At 36.4% G+C, this 18,980-nt stretch overlaps 1 protein-coding gene across 2 annotated transcripts in view; it reads left to right on the forward strand.

Moving 5' to 3' along the window:
* LOC128306354 (guanine nucleotide-releasing factor 2-like) overlaps positions 1–15,401 on the forward strand; it is a 71,934-nt gene extending 56,533 nt beyond the window's left edge. The window contains exons 2-14 of one of the 2 annotated variants that reach the window (XM_053043830.1): positions 1,377–1,713; positions 4,475–4,722; positions 4,824–6,399; positions 6,467–6,636; positions 8,241–8,394; positions 8,458–9,358; positions 10,205–10,373; positions 12,590–12,758; positions 12,830–13,192; positions 13,269–13,421; positions 13,492–13,617; positions 13,710–13,841; positions 13,913–15,401. In XM_053043830.1, the coding sequence (XP_052899790.1) occupies positions 1,377–1,713; positions 4,475–4,722; positions 4,824–6,399; positions 6,467–6,636; positions 8,241–8,394; positions 8,458–9,358; positions 10,205–10,373; positions 12,590–12,758; positions 12,830–13,192; positions 13,269–13,421; positions 13,492–13,617; positions 13,710–13,841; positions 13,913–14,048 (4,634 nt within the window). In that variant the 3' untranslated portion in view covers positions 14,049–15,401. The remainder of the gene's footprint in view (positions 1–1,376; positions 1,714–4,474; positions 4,723–4,823; positions 6,400–6,466; positions 6,637–8,240; positions 8,395–8,457; positions 9,359–10,204; positions 10,374–12,589; positions 12,759–12,829; positions 13,193–13,268; positions 13,422–13,491; positions 13,618–13,709; positions 13,842–13,912) is intronic. The other variant, XM_053043831.1, reaches the window with a different exon arrangement.
* Positions 15,402–18,980: the final 3,579 nt, after the last annotated feature.

Consider the following 18,980-nt stretch of genomic DNA (forward strand, 5'->3'; position numbering starts at 1 on the left):
TGATGAAACTGTGACTACTTCGAATATCAATTAATACTCCCACTACAATACTATCAATATCTGGTTCAAATCGATCTGGTTGTATGATAATATATCCCGGGAAGGTTAAATGTTTTTCGGGTGAGAGCCAAGTTTCACTTAGAGATAAATAATAATAAACCCTAATAGAACTTTAATTTCGTCATTTTTTCTAACAAAATTTTCGCAGTTCCACTGAAGTATGATAGCCATTGGAAGACATTAATCTTCCAGGCGTATCACCATACTAAGTCCTGGTCATTGATTTAGCCACTCTCTGAGCATTCAACAACAGACATGAAACAACTGCTCCTGAAACACTCTCGCAATTCTGCTAGCAAAATGAATGAATCTGTTTGCATGGGTGTGGGAAATAATGTTACCAAGGAAACGTTATGCGTTGCTATCAACTAAAATATATTTTCTTAATTTATCATAATTTTCAAAAACTGCATTGTTTTTTACTATTAGAATAACAGAAACAAAAGTTTAAACAAACCCCATAAAATTTTCATTTTTCCATTGTATGGCCAATTCAAGCCCATAGTGCAATAGATATGCCCAGGGTAGCTTCAAACCCTATGGGAGGGACTACAAAAATCTTTTACCGACACTCGGATCTTATTAGGGTCGAAGCAGTTGAAGCACGCCCAGAACTCATTAATATTTTCAAAAAATCGATGCAGTAATCGATCTTGCATCCAGGGGTTTATTTCTGGGCATGAAGTAAACATCATGCACCCCTTTGAAAGAAGCAGGATACACCCTGATTCTTGGTTTCGGGTCTGCTGAGGTCATCGGCTCACGCCAGGAAGAAACCTGTCGTATTAACAGGGATTTCTTCTTTCCAAGATCCCCAGCATCAGAACTTTTGCGCTTCACTTAATGAAGAAGCACTCATCAGATCCGTTCATCAGCTCCATAGAGGGATCCATGGCGGAGCTCGAACGAGTGGTTTGTCCAATAATACAGAAAGGGAGGGCACGATGGAAAGCAACAAGTTACCGAGAAAAGACAGGATGTACGGGAGTGAGAAAGCGCACAGAGCATAGAGCGTAGGCACGTTACTGTGCAGGCGCTCAGTTTACCTACATACACAACACTTGACGATACGACTAAGCTGCCACAATTACGTATCTACGCACAGTTGGCGTCTATAGCTTTTTGTTTTTGCAATTTTCGTAAATTTCGTCAGCACGGAGCGTTTAACGATACGTGCTTTTCGCTTCGTGGTTGGAGACGGAATGAAAAATAAAATGCTTTTTATGAAAAGAAAAAAATAAAATTAATTTAAAATCTGAGAAAGAAAGTCGCCATCAACACAGTAACAGTTCATTCTTTTTCTCAATCACGAACAGGACTCGAAAGTGCTGGTAACTGCACGAGTACAAATAACAGCAACAATATCGGCCTCACGTCCACACCCGTTTCGAGCGGGCGTAACGCTAACGGTAATAGCAAAGCTGGCAGTAGCGGATCAGCTACCAACACTCCAACTATTGGTGGATGCATCGATCAGAACAGCAGCTACAGTAGCAGTGCAACAAATACGTCCGTTACACCTGGTGTACCAGGATCGTCTGGCCATAAAGGCAGCATCCGAGGCAATAAACTGGCTCGTCGAGCACGTTCCTTCAAGGACGATTTTTTGGAGAAGATATCTCAGATCCGCACTCCGACCAATACGATGGCAAGGTAGGTCCTAGTAAAATACTAAATAATCAAAATCATAATTCTAAACGATGTAGGTGAACCGTGAATTTCCTTTTATAGTAATCTTCAGTTTCGATAAAATCCACAAAACAATTAGAATATGTCATCCTCTAATCTCACAATATCAGTAATGAATCAGCAAAACGATTTAATTATCTCTGTTCCGATATTTTGATTAATTCCGATTACACGGAAATATTTGTTATTAGCTATTAGTTCGGAATACACTGTTTCCCACCCTCTAACGTCGTTCGACCAAGCATTACTGTTATTGTCAGCATCCAATATCGTCATCTTGACACCAAGTATCGTCATTAGTTCTGCAATATCGTCATCATGACAAACCTCGAACGTCATTGTTACAGTCAAGCTCGTTGCGGCTAATTCCGTAAGTTCTAATTTCCGTAAGGTTTGTAGTTTTAAAAATATTTGTCTTTTTAGACAAGGATAATTATTTTATTACGTAAGTAATTACAAGAATTAGTTAGCCACAATGAAAATCTTCATGCAATAATAATTAATAATTTTGTTTTCTTCAGATTTTTTACCAAAATCAAAAGAAGAACGAAAAAGATTAATGATTAGTTTTTCATTTCTGTTCCAAGTTTAGTTACATATATGTGAAAGATATGAAAGTACTGCAGAGTTGTATAATATCTAAAGTTGATATAATATCTATTTTAAGATCATAATTCAGCTGGTCGTAACTAAACCATCGTGGTTGTTCCCAGCACAGCCGGGTGATAAACTCGTGTTGAGCTCTCAGACTGGAGTACAAAACTACGACCGAGGGTGAGAATAGGTAGCTGCTATACGAGCCACGCTGCAGTCAACCGAAATAAAATGGCTTTTAGTTCCGGTTGTGAGAAGCTTTCTTGATTTCCGCGTTATTTCGCCTTAGCCCCCTTTTTTCCGTATTTCGCTAGCTATACACAAGTATGTTACGAATTTTACAAATTGTCGTCGTATTTTAGCGTGTGTAACGATCCCCCAGATGAATTATCCAAGATTTTAGGGAACAAAGATTTTTTTTTAACAATTGGAACAATTTTATTGTTGCAATTAATTTTTAGCAATACAATTCATAATTCTCTTCCATATCGTTCTCGCTTGAAACACATTTTCATTGTCATCACCCCCGTCATAAATTGTATCATCCCCAATGCCATCAAGATTGTTACTGATTACGCATGTTTGAAAGGATTTGACGCTTCATAGACACCTCTCCATACAGTAAGGATTCGTTGGCATATCTCTGGAATGCTGTTTTTTCATTCTTCCTGAAGAAGTCAGATTCGACTCGACCCCTTATATCCCCTTTCTCCATTCTTCTCTTGTCAAACCCTTAAACGGTGTGTTGAGGGTGTAGTCCAGCGGTTGCAGCTGACTGGTTAGACCTTCAGGAATGACTGCCAGAATTGTTTTGCTTTGAGCAGCAATTTGTTCAATTGCTGCTGTCAGATGACCTCTAAATGTATCCAGTACAAGCATTGCTGGTTTTTTCAAAAGAGCTCCAGATCTCTTGTTCCAAACATATTGAAACCACATATTCATCCCAGACATACCCATTCAAACTTTTCCTTGAACAAGGACGAAAATTCCGCAACCTTTCTTTGTGCAACCTTTCTTGTCTCTATTAACGTCGTAACGTTCTCTATTTCTCCATCCACGCAATTTTGGATCGTGGAAAGCGGGCTATCAAAGAACATAATTTCCGTCAACGACAGTGGTATTTATGACCAAATATGTCGATAGTATAACGAGCAAAAACGATGTACAACTCTTCTCTATTTTCTCTCTACTCTTGTGCTCTTTTTCTATATTTATTAAACTTATATTTTACATTTGTTTAATCTGAAATGCTTAAGAAATTATGGAATATTTAAACATTTTTATTTCACGCAGATTTTTTTATGACTTCCATAATTCTTGAAAATACTTATTAAATAAAGTAAAGATAAATGTTTGGAAATATTTAACCAAGATAAACTACAAAACTGCTGAAGATTAGACAGCTGCGTCGCATTTGACTGTCACAATGACGTTCGATTTTGTCATGGTGACAATATTGCAGAACCAACGACGATACTTGGTGTCAAGATGACGATATTAGTTGCAACAATAACGGTAATGCTTGGGCGAACGACGTTATAGGGCACTACACACTGTATTATTCATTTAAATATAAGTTTTCTCTGTGCTGAGTCTGTCCTAAAACAAAATGCCTAAATGTGAAACAACAACTAGAATAGCCCGAGTTGCAGGAAGCCGAAATGGTTACACAGTACCCAATAATATCCCGCATCCGCATGCTCCGCTGCATAATATTTCAGCGAGTCGTGTCTTGGACTGGACCCTAGTTATCAGTGCTGGCATATTGTTTGCTTATCTTCGATAACAAGAAAAGATAGAGTGATAGAAGTTAGCGACGGTGCATGGCATGTTTGTCGACAGAGTATGTCGTACATTGAAACGTCGTAAACAACGGTGAATAACACGTACACAGATTCTCTTGCATAAATTCACTGCAATACAGAGAGGTTCATTAGTGCTTTGATTCGCATTAGTGCTTTGATCGTGACGCAACCTGGGTTCTAGCTCGGGGAATAGCGGGAGCCTGAATTTTTCACAAACATCTGGCAAACAAAACAAAACAATTCGCCTTGTCTTGCGTGATTTCTAGTTATTTATTTTGTGATATGCTTTTCTCGATAACCGCACGAAAATCTGGCAAATTTCGTAGGTCTCACTCACCAAATAGTCCCCGTGGTGGTAGTGGAATTGGAAGTGGTAGTGGCAACTCAGGCAGTTATGGCATCCGGAAAAGTACCACAGACGAACCATCGAAGCCGATACAAGATCTTAACTATCATGTGCGACAGGTGAAAAATGCCCTGACACATTTCAAGGACGTCATACTGAAGAACAAGCTTGAGATGTTACCGGGCAATGGCACGGTTGTTCTGGAATCTATTGCTAACGTGCATACGGGTAAGTAAATGGATAAGTTGTAACAGCGCCGAAAGTGTTGTTATGCCCTATTTGGATAAGATCGATGATTATACAAATTATCTCTTTTTTATTACTTCCAGCCCTCCAATCCTATACACTAAACGAGCAAAGTACGGCATTTATTAACGCCACCAACCACGTTCACGTGTCACTGGGCAATCTGCTAAAATTGTGTGACGAAGTGTTGCTGACCAAGGAGGGTGATGACTGTCCATCACTTAGCAAGGAAAATGTAAAGGAGGTAGTTGAATTGGTGGAGAATGCCGTGAATAATCTAGTTAATTTGGCAAACGAAAAGCTATCCGATCGGAAATCGACCGTATCCGTAGGAAACGTTGCTGGAGATGGTTCAAAGTCGAGTACACCTGGCACAAGCTCCAACACATTACAAAGACCAACAGTGGACGTGGTCAGCCAACGAACTTCTCTGCCAGACATTCCACTAACACCACGCGAGCGCGATATTCTTGAACAAACTTCCTTGAAGACGGTGCGTGCGTCACATAGTACCGAAAGCATCTTACGTGATTCGAGTCCACCACCTCCTCCCAAACCACCATTACCCGATCGTTCGCAGGAACCACCACCTCCATTGCCACCAAAACGAAAGAGTCAACATGCTAAAAACCATTCCTTCCATGATACAACATCATCCGACTGCAATTCCACTGATTCCACCATTTTTCACGCGGATGGAGGAAGCAGTGTGGGTATTGGTAGTAGAGGAACCGGTGGCACAAGTGGAAATATTGGTCTTGACCGAATGTCGCTACGTTCTCGTTCTCCTGAAGATAACTGCAGTCTCTTGAGCGCCAGTGCCGGTTCGCTGGATTCAGCTCTTAATCACTCGCGCGAGGAAGATGAATTGAGGGCACTCACTAGTTGTTCTTCACATGCTAGTGCTCCGGCCGCTAGTTTAGGTGGGTTAGTAATGCTCGGAACGTCATCCGGCACTCATGCCTGGGAAGAACCTGCAGATTTGGTTGGTTTACCGCAGAACAGTAACAGCAGTCTAAATCGCAACTCGAATGAGTCTGGGTTCGAGTCAATGTATTCGCTGCGAGTAAGTCGGGATCAGCAACAACAGCAACAACAAATGATGCATTATCAGAGTACGGCTGCCTCCGTCACGACTCATCATCATCAGAAAAGTGCCAGTTCGTCGTCCTCATCAGCTTCTTACGTGCACAAATCAGAATCTATTGTGGACGGTATAACCACACTCGTGGTGACTTCCGACAAGAGTTCCTTGCAACGACAACAGCAACTACACCTACAACAGCATCACCAAACACAAGTGCTTCATCATCATCATCATCATCATCATCATCAGGAACAGCAACACTTTCACCAGAAAATCGACACTATTATCACGCAGGCAAGTGATGAAGGTACGGGCGATTCGAAAGCTATCGAACAGCTTGCCTGTTCGGCTTCACTGAATTCGACTACTTCTGGTAGCAGTAGTATATCGAAACTGCTCGAGCAAGATTCTAGTATAGATGAGATTGGAAGTGATGACGTATTTCCACGACCGAGTGGTTCCTCATCCGACAGGCCACCAGCACTTCCTGTCAAGACACGATCACACAGTATTAAACGAGAACGCCATCCATCACAGTACGATAATGTGGACGAGGTCGATTTAGAGCGAAGGTGAGTTAACCATATTTGATGAAGAATTTCAAACGAAAATATTTCATAACATTCACGATATTTACAGTGCTCAAGATTCATTTGGCCACTTTCCGTTGCCTAACTCGCCATCATATTTATACAGTCGACAACAGATGTTTCATAATCTACCGAGCAAGCATATTAGCTTGATCGAACCTAGACACATGACCCGTTTCCAAGAAGAACCACCACCGCTCCCAATTAAGAAGAAGCATAGTGAGTATTCATTTTGAGTGCTTGTAGCAAACCTAATCAAGTAGACTAGTAAGTAATTAAAATTCAAATCAAAGATAAGAAAATTACTTATGGAACATAAAATACTGATTTATTTTTGTTATAATTGTTGTTTGATTGATGTGGTAATTGAGACTACGTGATCCAAAATCATAATCATTTGGTACAACAGTTATAGAAGCCATAAAAGGAGTTTGTGAAAAACATTCAATCATGAACAAAGTGAATACCTTCAAATCTTCAAATGAATGTGTCACATTTATTTTCATTCTTTAAGTCCATCCACTTTACCATACAAAAAAACCTATCGTCCTTAAACTGTATCCTGTTTTCTTTTTAACAATAATCAATAATAATCAATCGTTCATGGGGGGATGTGTGTTGAACTCATATGCAACTTAGTATCAATATTAGTATTTATTAACAGTCTTCGTTCAAACGATCAATTTCTAATTCAATTTTATGTTGTGATGCGCGCACTTTAGTGTTTCAAAGTGTTGCATATTCAGGTAAGTTGGTCTTCTTCCCCTTAACAATTGTACAAATTATTAAAAGTTGTTAACTCCCTTCTTTGAAAGCAAAAAAAAAATAAGTAAATTAAAACCACCAGCCTTATTTTTTAAGCTTTTCAGACCACGAAACGAAACGAAAAATTGTTTGAACTCCGCATAATGCAAATATCACTTACACATATACATGATACTTTATTACATTTATACATGAACTTCTTTAAAACACATACATTCGGAAAAATACGCACACACACGCATACCTACACACAACATCCTCACTCATGACCGCAAGGTAGCAATATAGCAGAAGGCAGAATGAGATTTATTTCATCGTTGGCACCTTTGTATCAACACCTTTATATCAGCACGTGAGCATAAAGTTAATACAGTCCGTTAGTAACGATTTACAATCTAAGCGATCGACAAAAACACGATCTCCATAACGCTCGCGAGCTTAACTGACGCAAAAGGATATAAATCGCCTGTACAAATAAATTATGTCACGTGTATTTGTATGCGGGATACATATTTTGCGCCCGATAAACTGGCGATTGCCACGGGGCAGTTACGTCGTATCGCTTCACTGCCTAGAAGACTAGGTCAAAGAGTAATATCAACAATAATTTTAAAATTCGTATTTGTAAACCAAAAAAAAATCCACGGTTGGTTATAAAATTAACTACACTGATAAACTACACAATAGCTATTGACAAACATCCATATTCGCAAATAACCACAAAGGCGACGAAAACCCAACCAAGCATTACGCAATATTCCTTCTATTGTTCTATTTTATAATGTATGTCTAGTGTCTATTGTTCCTCGGAAAAAAATATTTCGATTTCCTCATTGCTTTGTCTTTGCTGCCTCCTTTTTCGTTTGTGGTTGAATGAGTTGCATCCTTTCTATCGCTCTCTCATTTAATGTAGAGATAATATTTTATTTATTTTGGTTTCATTGCACTAGGCGTTAAAACAAATATGAGTTTTGCGTAGATCTTGTGATCACAATTGATTCGATTACCGTACTGGTTCGTTTTTGCCTAACTTTTTATGATTGTATTTCATTTTTCAGTAATGGCCTACATGGAAATATTTGGCAGTGCCACACAGAACCAGTCCGAATTTATGCGTCACTCTGTTCACACGTACAATCTTGCACAGTCCGAACAGGTATCTTCTAGTATTAACACGAGTAATCACAATATTTCTCCCAGTCAAACAATAAGGTAAGATGGTAGGATCAGTCTGCTTCGGAATACGAATGAGTTTTAATGTTTACATCATTTCAGTCTTTCGCCATCGTGTATTGCTCCGGCTACGGTGTCACCACCTAATTCACCAAACGTTAACATGAAACCACCCGCTCTGCCACCAAAGCGTCAACGTATAAACAGCAAAACGCCAAGCATTGCATCAACACCTCCTGCCAGTCCTAAAATTTTTCAAGATCAGCATCATTACATACATGGCGTTCATTGTCATCAGCATCCACAGAAAAATTCGAATACAATCAATACATCACCCTCACCATCAACGACATCCCTCGTATCGGCGCAATCTGGAGTTGGACTAACGCCAACGACTACCTGTACTCAAACGCTGGACGTGAAAACATCGAAGGTATCGCAAGCTACCCAATCTCCTGATTTAGAAGCATCTTCAACATCTAGCAATTGTAATGCTGGCTCGGATAATACTACTTCTATTACTACCACTTCTGCAACTATCTCTTCCGCTGGTGATATTGTGGTTGATGCCAAAGAGCAAATCATTTGTAGTAGTAATTCCTCTAACAGAACACTAAATGCTGGACACACCAAAATTGAGGACGATTATCTGCATTTGTGCGATGCCACCACAAAAGGTCCAACTACGGGAAGGGAAGATAATATATTATCTCCTGCTTCTAATACGAATCTCGTTACTAGTCGCAGCAGTGGCTGCGTTGCCAATCATAGTCGCAGTCATAACAATATTGGCAGTAGTAGTAATAACGTTGAATCTAGTAGTTATTTTAACGATATCCATAACAAGGGTAAAACTAGCAGTAGTAGCGGAGGTCTGTCGGTATTACCATCCAGCGATATGATGTACGCATCGTCCACTACACCACCTGTAGGCGACACCATAGACGATCGCAACAGCAAATCCGGGGATGAGGTTGAGGTCATACTTAGACGGAACAATAAGGTGCTCTTACTACTGTTTTTTTCTTCTATTGATTTGACTTGAACTTTAAAGTAGTCTTTCGCTGTTGAATTTTCCTAATCATAAAGCCATTGTAGTCATATTAACCTCGTATGCATGTTATATTTTCCTAGTTACGCGGTTAATGCGTGCCAGAAGAATCTTAGTCGAATTTCCTCTAAAACATCATTTTGTATTAGGGGATCGAATACTTATTTTCATTCGACGAAGCACATTCAAAGTAATAATATTTCTACGTTTATCTCAACCATGAGAGTAACGTTTTACTATTATAAAAAGTACTTTTGGTTAAAATGTAACAGGTTTTTGTGAATATCTAAAATTAAATGCCACATAACAAATATGCAATACGACAAATTTTAAACACACGCAATTCATACACGCAACACAATTTGCATCTGCGTATCTCGGGTAAGGATTGTACATTTTAGTATTATCTGGCGCGCATTACAATTTATTAAGTTTTATTTCGAGCATTAAAATGTATTAAGTTTTAAAACACTTTAATAACATAGTTAACACTCATGTTAAGGTTTATTCCTGTATAGATCTTTTCGGATCTATACAGTATATATTAATTATCATCACTTATTTCTTTATCATTACTAGGCGTAAATTATCCTTGTTTATTCATTTTTGTTTGAATGCAAGAAAATAATCCTAAATATTGCATTTCTGACCAATCAAAATGTAGCGATATTCTTCGTCAACTGTAATTTTTTTGTTGATTTTGTTGTTGTTTTTGTAATGTATGTAACTGTCATTTTAATCACAGCGATCGACATTTTTAGTAGTTACCAAGGATACAATATATTTTTGCTTTTACAGAACGGCATAACTATCTTGGAACAACAGCATCCCCTGAACTTAATGGAGGAGCTAGACGTGAGCAATTATCTAGTGTTTAAAAAAGAAAACGAAGATGGTCCAGATGTTAAGGGTGGTCAACCGGATGCATTAATTATACATGCCACCAGGGTGCAGAAAAATTCAGACGGTAAGCATATAACAAACGCTTTACAAGAATCGATACATCGATACCGTTCAGAGTGGTATTTCATTAATTTTAGCTGTGTATACCTCTCAGAACGCTATTTTACAACGAAATCCAAGCCTTAACCTACACAGCGAGTAATTGTAATTTTATTCAAATCACACCCTTCTTTAATGTGTCGTGTATGCTATGTTTATTTTTTTTTCTCCTCTTTGTGGTCCCCCTTTCTCGTTAACTTTTCTTTGTTGTATCATCACAAAGGATGTGTTGTAAAAAAAATCAATATTGATTCTATTGCACATTTGAATCTCGCTACTTCTGGTTTCGGCCTTGTTTCCAAATGTCACAATTGATCTTCGTAATTAACATGTGTATTATATTACTTCATTTTTGTAATAAATTTTTCGATAATTACTGACAGACGATTGCTTAGAGGATGGTAAGCGGTTTCATCTTACAAATGCAACCAAAACCAATTACATATTTTTTCTCAATTAAGTGTGCTGAGTGCATGAAAGCTTGAAGTTTTGCCGGTAGTTTATCTTATTTCATAGATGTTTTGTCGCTGTTTGATGTATTTGAAGACTGGTTTATTAGAAGAAAAAGATAAAATATTTAGAGCAATCGATGGTGATTCTTTAGTTAGACTGGAATGAATGGTCATTCATAGGAAATATTGATTTCAATTTGATTGATCAACTTGCGTATTCATATAGCTTATTGAAATAGCAATAACCACACCCTTGAAATATTTGGGACTTTCGATTTCAAGCAAGAAAGTAGACCATATCTGGGTCTCTTCCATATGAAGTAGAAATTGTAATTAATGATATATAATAATAATGATATTTTATATTATATTATTATATTAAGGTAGAAATTAATGTTAAATGTTTTATTTTTTCTTGATTCTGTCCCAAATTGAATATATTTACCGATATATGGCTTTGAAAATACAAAACAAAGTTTTTTAAAATACTTTCCTGTCCTAATCTTCCGTTTTTCGCTTTTAAAGCTTGTATGCGTTGAGAAAACTATACAAAGAATTGAATTCACTTTGCATAATCTCGGGAAGAGGGAATAGGTATCACTTTTTATTATTATTATGTTCAATAATATGTATTTCATTGAAGTTGTGTGAACTTCTAAATATCGATTGATAAATTGGTTAACCATAATATACAAAATTGTACATTGATTTTAAATACAGAAATGCCTTACACAAAATCGTTCAGTTCGTTACATTCTTCAATATTTTTACACATCGCCGTCAATATGCGAAACATCCATGATATTGCTTTGATTTTGTTCCTTTCAGTACATGAATGTTTAAAAAATTGGTTGATACTTTACCATTTCATGACCATTTCATCCAAAACTTGCATGTATAGCACAGTACATGGCACCTATGTCGTGCTATATTTCTCAAACATACATAGGTAGACATGTTTTGTGATGTTGTTAAAAGTTTAAGTTTTTAGGTTTCAATTAAAGTATGGTTGTCTATGGTGTGAAAACATTTCGGCAAGTAAAAGGATTTTTCATAGAAATAACACGTATTTTACAATCTTGCCGTCGTGTTTCTTGCTACTATGGACGATTTTGATTGTATTCTTATAGAATAACCGCGATGCGTGTATGGGTACTTATTAATTTCAATATAAGCTTACAGTGTAATAATATCCATATTTGAGGGTTTTCGTGCTCTAGTGAATTGTTTATAAGTTGATTTGGAATGTGTTGAAATAGATGAGAATGCAATGTGGTAGATGAGACTCCAGATTTTGTTCAAAATGCACATTTTCTTTTAATTTATTAATCCTGTCGTTAAACTTTGCAAGCGTGTGATTTAGGAAAGAATCAGATTGACTTTAGTAGCGTCATTCAACTATTTATCTAGTTTTACGTAATCCAGCTCAGTTTCAAAAAGGAATCTAGCAATGGTATCAAACTTTGCTGTTCAAATTCGAAAACCCTGTATATATGAAACGCCACAATAATTTGTAAAACAATTAGCATTAGCACTCCTTTCAAACAAAGTAAAACATTATAAACAGTAATATTGATAAAAAAGCAGAACAAATCTAGAGAACACTTGAATACACTATCTGCTTAGTTGAAATATATAATTTACGATGGCGCAAGGATACAAACGTGTTTCTATGACATTTTATTGCATTTCTGCTATATGAAAATTTTGATATCTACATAACCTACAGCTTACGGTGAAGCATTCATCACTACGTTCCGCACATTTATCTCGCCGCTGGAACTAATCCAAAAGCTGTCCCATCGCTATACTGTCTACCACTGTCAGATGAATGATGCCAAACAGAAAGCCGCCAAAGAATCGTTTTCCCTACTAGTACGAGTGGTGAATGATCTTACGTACGTACATTTTACTCCAAACATTGCTTGTCCTAATGTTGAAAATGTTCTTTTTTTGTCTTGCTTAATAGCACGCCGGATTTAAGCGAACGCTTGCTGGTGATTTTGATGAACTTTGATTATCAGTTGGTGAGTGCTGGGCATCTCACGATGGCCAAGTTGCTGCGTGTGAAGTTGATCGAGAAAGCGTTGATCTATAAGCAAAAGGCGTCATTGACCGTCCAAACGCTATCGTCTAGAGCACTTGTTGCCCAGCCACCGACTCTTCTCGATCTTAAGTCGGCTGAAATAGCGGAACAAATGACACTTCTCGATGCTGAGCTTTTCCAAAAAATCGAAATACCGGAAGTATTAATATGGGCACAGGAGCAGTGCGAGGAACGGTCCCCAAATTTGACGCGTTTCACTGAACACTTTAATAAGATGTCTTATTGGTATGTAAAATAATGTTGTAAACGTGATAATTATGACGGATATTCCTACTTATTGCTGAATGTACATTATTTTTAGGGCTCGTACTCAAATACTTTCGCAAAACGATGCCAAAGATAGGGAGAAACACGTGATCAAATTTATAAAAATAATGAAACATTTACGAAAAATCAATAACTACAATTCGTATCTAGCACTGCTGTCGGCACTGGATTCTGCTCCAATACGCAGGTATGTCTTACCATATATTAATAGTATCAAAGGTATTCTAATGTAGAGTTTTATTTTCCATCGCTTTCAGGTTGGAATGGCACAAAACGATAACTGAAGGCTTAAAGGAGTACTGTGCATTGATCGATTCCAGTTCCAGCTTTCGGGCCTATCGCCAAGCACTGGCCGAAACGATACCCCCCTGTATTCCATACATGTGAGAGCATCTTTGATTTTGAAAAAAAAAAATATAATTAATTAACCACATAAACAATTATTATAACGACAATTACTTTTTTTTCTTAATAGTGGACTCGTGCTACAAGATCTTACATTTGTTCACATTGGCAACCCGGATCATTTACCGGACGGTTCGATAAACTTTTCGAAACGTTGGCAACAGTATCATATCGTGGTGAACATGAAGCGTTTTAAGAAAGGGTTTGTATCGTCGTAGAATAATTATCTTATAATAGTCCTTTGCTAACATATTTTTTGTTGCTACCTTGTAGGACTTATCCATTTAAAAAAAATGAACGCATCATTGGTTTCTTTGATAACTTCGAGTACTATTTGGACGAGGATGCTATGTGGCAAATTTCAGAAACGATCAAACCTCGAGGATCGCGCAAGAATAACGTCAATTAGTACAGGTTGAATTGTTTGCGAGGGAGTAGGGAAGAGCAGCAGGAACGTAAAGCTACAAAACCGTGTGAAGATGATGGAAGATGCAACCAGAAATCGATTCATCGATATCGCTAGAATGATTGAACGCCATATTGTTTTTCGCTATGTAAAAAAAAGATGACAAAAACGACTGATCTGATTAGGTTGGAAAGATTTCATTCTATAGATATAACGACCTGTCGGGTATATCAGCAGAAGCAGCGTCAAATCCCTAGCAAACCGAAATCCAACCTGGAACGCTTTAAACGAGATCGGTTAGAAAATAACGCATTTATCTTAGCTATCCATATCGTTATGAAGCAAAGCAAATTTTATTATATCCTGAAAAAAATTAAAAAATAAACGTCGAGAATAAGCATAGTAGCGGTCATAATAGCAGTTTGTTCATTTGTTATTCGTTCTTACTGTTGCTTCCTGCATTTTCCTTCATTCCTGTGTTTTGAAAGTAAGCACTCTTTTTCGACCGTATAAAAGAAGGTTTACATATAGTGCGCTTTTAAACGGGGTACAACTTATAAATCATTTGAATTGTCTAAATACCCCACACGTGATTTAATTGCTTTATATCTCTCGCATGGAATGGTACTTTACAAAAAGTATTGTTTTATTATTATTTAAGGTAACAATACAGTTTTAAGAAGCATAAACTGCGAACATAACTGGCAATCGAATGTATTTAATATATGCACGCCTCAATATCTTTACCAAGCAAGAATTTTAATATAAGATTAACGCTATAATAGATCACTTGACGGTCTGTGCGGTTTGATCAAGCTGTATCGCAAGTCAGGATTTCAGTTCGGTTCGAAAAGTTGTTTGTATTTACCAGCTATTTACATCAGTTCCTGTGGTCTGAAATTGATAAAAAGTCAGTTTTACGTACAAGCTAAATGACTATCATTTTCTGGATGCAATAACATTCAAGTCTAGTATGCATAGGAAAATTTTTAGGGCAATATCTGAGTAAGTAAGTAGAATGACTGAAAGTAAATTCGACTGCAGTAAATACAACTAGGCACCGAAATCATAATGATACTTCATTCAATCAAATTAAAAAGAATGTAAAACAAATGAAGAAATAACTAAATATAGCATGCCCAGCGTATTACATAGACATTCAAGGTGAGCACTTGCTTAAACGACGAAAATCCATTCGACGCACAACAACCTAATCAGCATGTTATCTCACTCTTCCTAACTAAGAAAAACAAGATAATAGGGGCTTCTGCTTTTGAGCGTCGAATGGATTTTCGTCGTTCGAAACAGATACTCGCCTCTGATTTGAGTGATAGTGGAAGAGCAAACCGATGGAAAACAAAGTCAAAGATGATGAAAGTTTGACTTCTTTTACGATATTTGCATTGTAAAATATAACTATTTTTCATTTTAATATTTTATTTTTACTTTTGTAGTGTGTTTATGTATGGTTTGGTTAGTATATGTATGCTTAATAAAGCAAGCATGGATATGTGTAACTGTAGTCAAGAATTTAAGTAATATTTAGTGGTATACTGAATTTTCTCCGCAGCTGCGCGAACAATCGTACCTTTCTTTCGTTTATTTCGATATTTATCCTCTATTTCTTTACCTCGGCCTATTTTTGTTTTTCAGAAACTGCCTTTATTTTATCATTTATAAAGTTCTAATTTACATTATAACATAATTTCTACGGAACAAATTTCTATACAATAAATTTTATATTTCGTACCGTGTCTTCGATCCGATCATTTCCTCAAATGAAATACCTGAAAATTGTTCTTTGTTGGATGTAATATTCCATAAGCAGTTGATTTTATTGGCAAAACTAACCGTACACAACAATATAAAATCATCAAAATCCATGACCAAAAACCTTACGGATAGCTTTAGTATAGCACGGATAATACAACTCATTTTCTAAATTTGATTAACCTTGAACGGGACGAATCTTGGAATAAACAAAACTATAAAAAAAATTAAGCAACCGCAACAATCATTCTACCCACGATTGAAATTTAGTACACCACTTAAAATGTCAACCTCGTTAGTGTTCCATCTATCCTTTTTATCAAATATTATCTTATTATAACTAATTACTTATAACTTAACCTGCTATAGTTAAGTTTATTGCTTATTGTTCTTTATTTTAATCATTATTCATCGCATGGATTTCATTTTCATTCTCCCATAAACTTTGTTACTTCTGTGCGAAAGTTAGTTAATTTATTTTATCCATTAGAACTGCCAGGCTATACAACTTTTTTACCACTTAGCCGGCAATCTGTCCTTGCTACAGGGGAACAGTCTGGATAAAATTTCGTACACACGTTTCTGGTCTTAACGTGTAGGACCGGCACTGATACCAAATACACCACTGGGTCGCACCTGAAAGTTAGTTATACAACGAAAAGAAATGCAATAGTTTGGTAAAATAACAAGTATCAAACTAAGAAAAAGCTCTTGTAGGCACATTTACTGAACATACAACCATGTCGTCATCGCTTGATGGAGTATCGGGAAACAATTTGTACGTGTATATAAAATTCGACAAAAGTGAAGTAATACCAACACTTTTCATGAAATTGCGGTGGTACAAAGAAAATAAAAAATTGTGCGGATGCATATTGTTTAAGATACACTTGTAGGAAGCGGTGTGTGTTAAGCTGTTTGCTACAAACAAAAAAAATAATTTTATGAACAAAATAACGCTTGGTAGCCTGAATCGAAACAGTCAGCTTCTATTATTCATCGAAAACTTGAATGTTTTATTAGTTTTCCCCCGGACTAGCTGACAGTGAATTCTCATTTTTTAGTACACTACTTAACATAACTATATGGACAACAGGTTTTCGAAATTTACTTATAATTTTTGAGAGATTGATAAACACTTTAAATATTTGGAAAGTCGTAAAATTTAATTTTTAAAAATGTTATTTTTAAAATGTTATTGAATTATCGCAACAAAATGGAATTATTATCCCTTAACATAAGTTTATTGGCACCTATAAACCTAACACGTTTCTCTCTTAAAATTTAAAGAGTTCTTTAAAGAGTTTAAAAACAGAAGAAAATATCAAACGTTTATTCACTGAAACTATTTGTATGACAATTTTAAAAACTATTTAAGTCTACTTAATTGTAATACATTGTGTTATGAGAAAATTTATCATATTTTAATGTTTTGTTGTTTTTAAAAAGTGTTAAAATGATCCGACTTATTATTTATATTCATTTTGAAAATACCAATGAAATGATCTGTATATGTCGTGAGCAAATATGTTAAAGAGAGTAACGATGCCCCATAAACATTCAAAACCAGCGATGTAAAAGTGAAGTGTACATTTATATAACTCGAAACTTAGCAAATTCATCAAAAAAAATATAATACCAACTATACCGTTCGCTTATTTTGAGTTGTGAACTAACTTGTTCATGCAATACGGAAAAATATGGAAAGACGTGAAAATGAAGTTAAGAAAAGTTATTCTAACATTATGTTCATCTATTTCTTAAGAAAAACTTGAATGAGTATTAAACACCAGGTATCCGTATAGTTATGTTAAGCAATGTATTTACATAGGGTAAGAAGTACGCAAACCTTCTAATGTTTAACAAAACCTTAAATTATGACTCTGCGCTAAATTTCAACCCGTGGTTTTAGTTCGAATGCTGAATGAGGGGGTTTAAAAAATCATTATGTATGCTAACTGTGTGTGCATGTGAGTTTTATTAGCTAGCCCCTTCCGCTAGCCGTAAATTAAGTTTTCGTGAGGTTTGTGCTTATTTGTGGTTCGAATTTACTATTGGAGTATAAATGCATTAATGTTTAAGCAGAAAGCGTATCATAATCGGTATTCAACCATATTTAATACAAGCAGAGGTAGCAAGCAACTGAAAATATCTATTATAAAACATTTTTACATGTTTTAGAGCACAAGCAATTTCCTGCAAGATAATAGAAAAGTTAATCCACATAAACTAAAAATTGCTCGCACTAATCGAAATGTAAGAAATTTAGAACAAGAATGCGATGCACTATAAATAATGATTTCATCCCGAAATCAAATAGAGAGATAACCAATGCTGCTACAATAACCCCAAAGAGTAGATGCCATACATCCATTATACGACTGCAGTGTTTTCTTGTCTGTTCATGAACATCGATATGATTGGACCAAACTAAAAGAAACAATAATTTCTGTGCATGTGCGCTAATGCAACGGAAGTGTTTGCACTACAAATGCGGCAGTAGTTCAGCTTTACTTCACTGCGGACTTCCTGTTTCCGTTGTACGACAGAAAGCACATATCAAACTAATGGACTAGAAGATCCTGCTACTATTAGAGGATTAATTTCTTCCTTAACAGAATTAGCGTAAGGAAGATGAGAAAATTAATTGTATCCATCTTGCATCTTCGTGTCTAGTGGATCGACTGACTATATGACTGAGCCCGATCGATCGTCATATTTTTTTAAATATAGAATTATTACTAGAAAAAGTTGGTAACATTATGCAACTGTAAGTTAATCAATTACTCTAAGTAGAGCAATTGATAGGAAGGATTAATCTGAATCGAATTCGAAGTAAATTAATCAATTCGTGCTACAGATGCAAAAGTTCTCCATAATAGTAAAACTTTTGACAAAAATACAGCCTCGATGTTTCTTCTAAATGTATAAGTGTGTCGTATGTGTCTCTAAATTATCAACCAAAAGCCGTTTGAGGCATACGTCGTTCATGGAGCAAGTTGACAATGCATCAGAATAGTCGAGATGCGGCGAATGAGGAATGTTAATTCAAATGCGAAACGTAAAGAGCCAGGGAGATAGAGGTAGCGAGAGACAGACAAGACGTAACAGATATGTTATAGAAATCAGTGAGAATTAATGCTATTTTACATGATAATTATACAA

Source organism: Anopheles moucheti, chromosome X (assembly GCF_943734755.1).
Source record: "Anopheles moucheti chromosome X, idAnoMoucSN_F20_07, whole genome shotgun sequence".
Taxonomy (NCBI): Eukaryota; Metazoa; Arthropoda; class Insecta; order Diptera; family Culicidae; genus Anopheles; species Anopheles moucheti.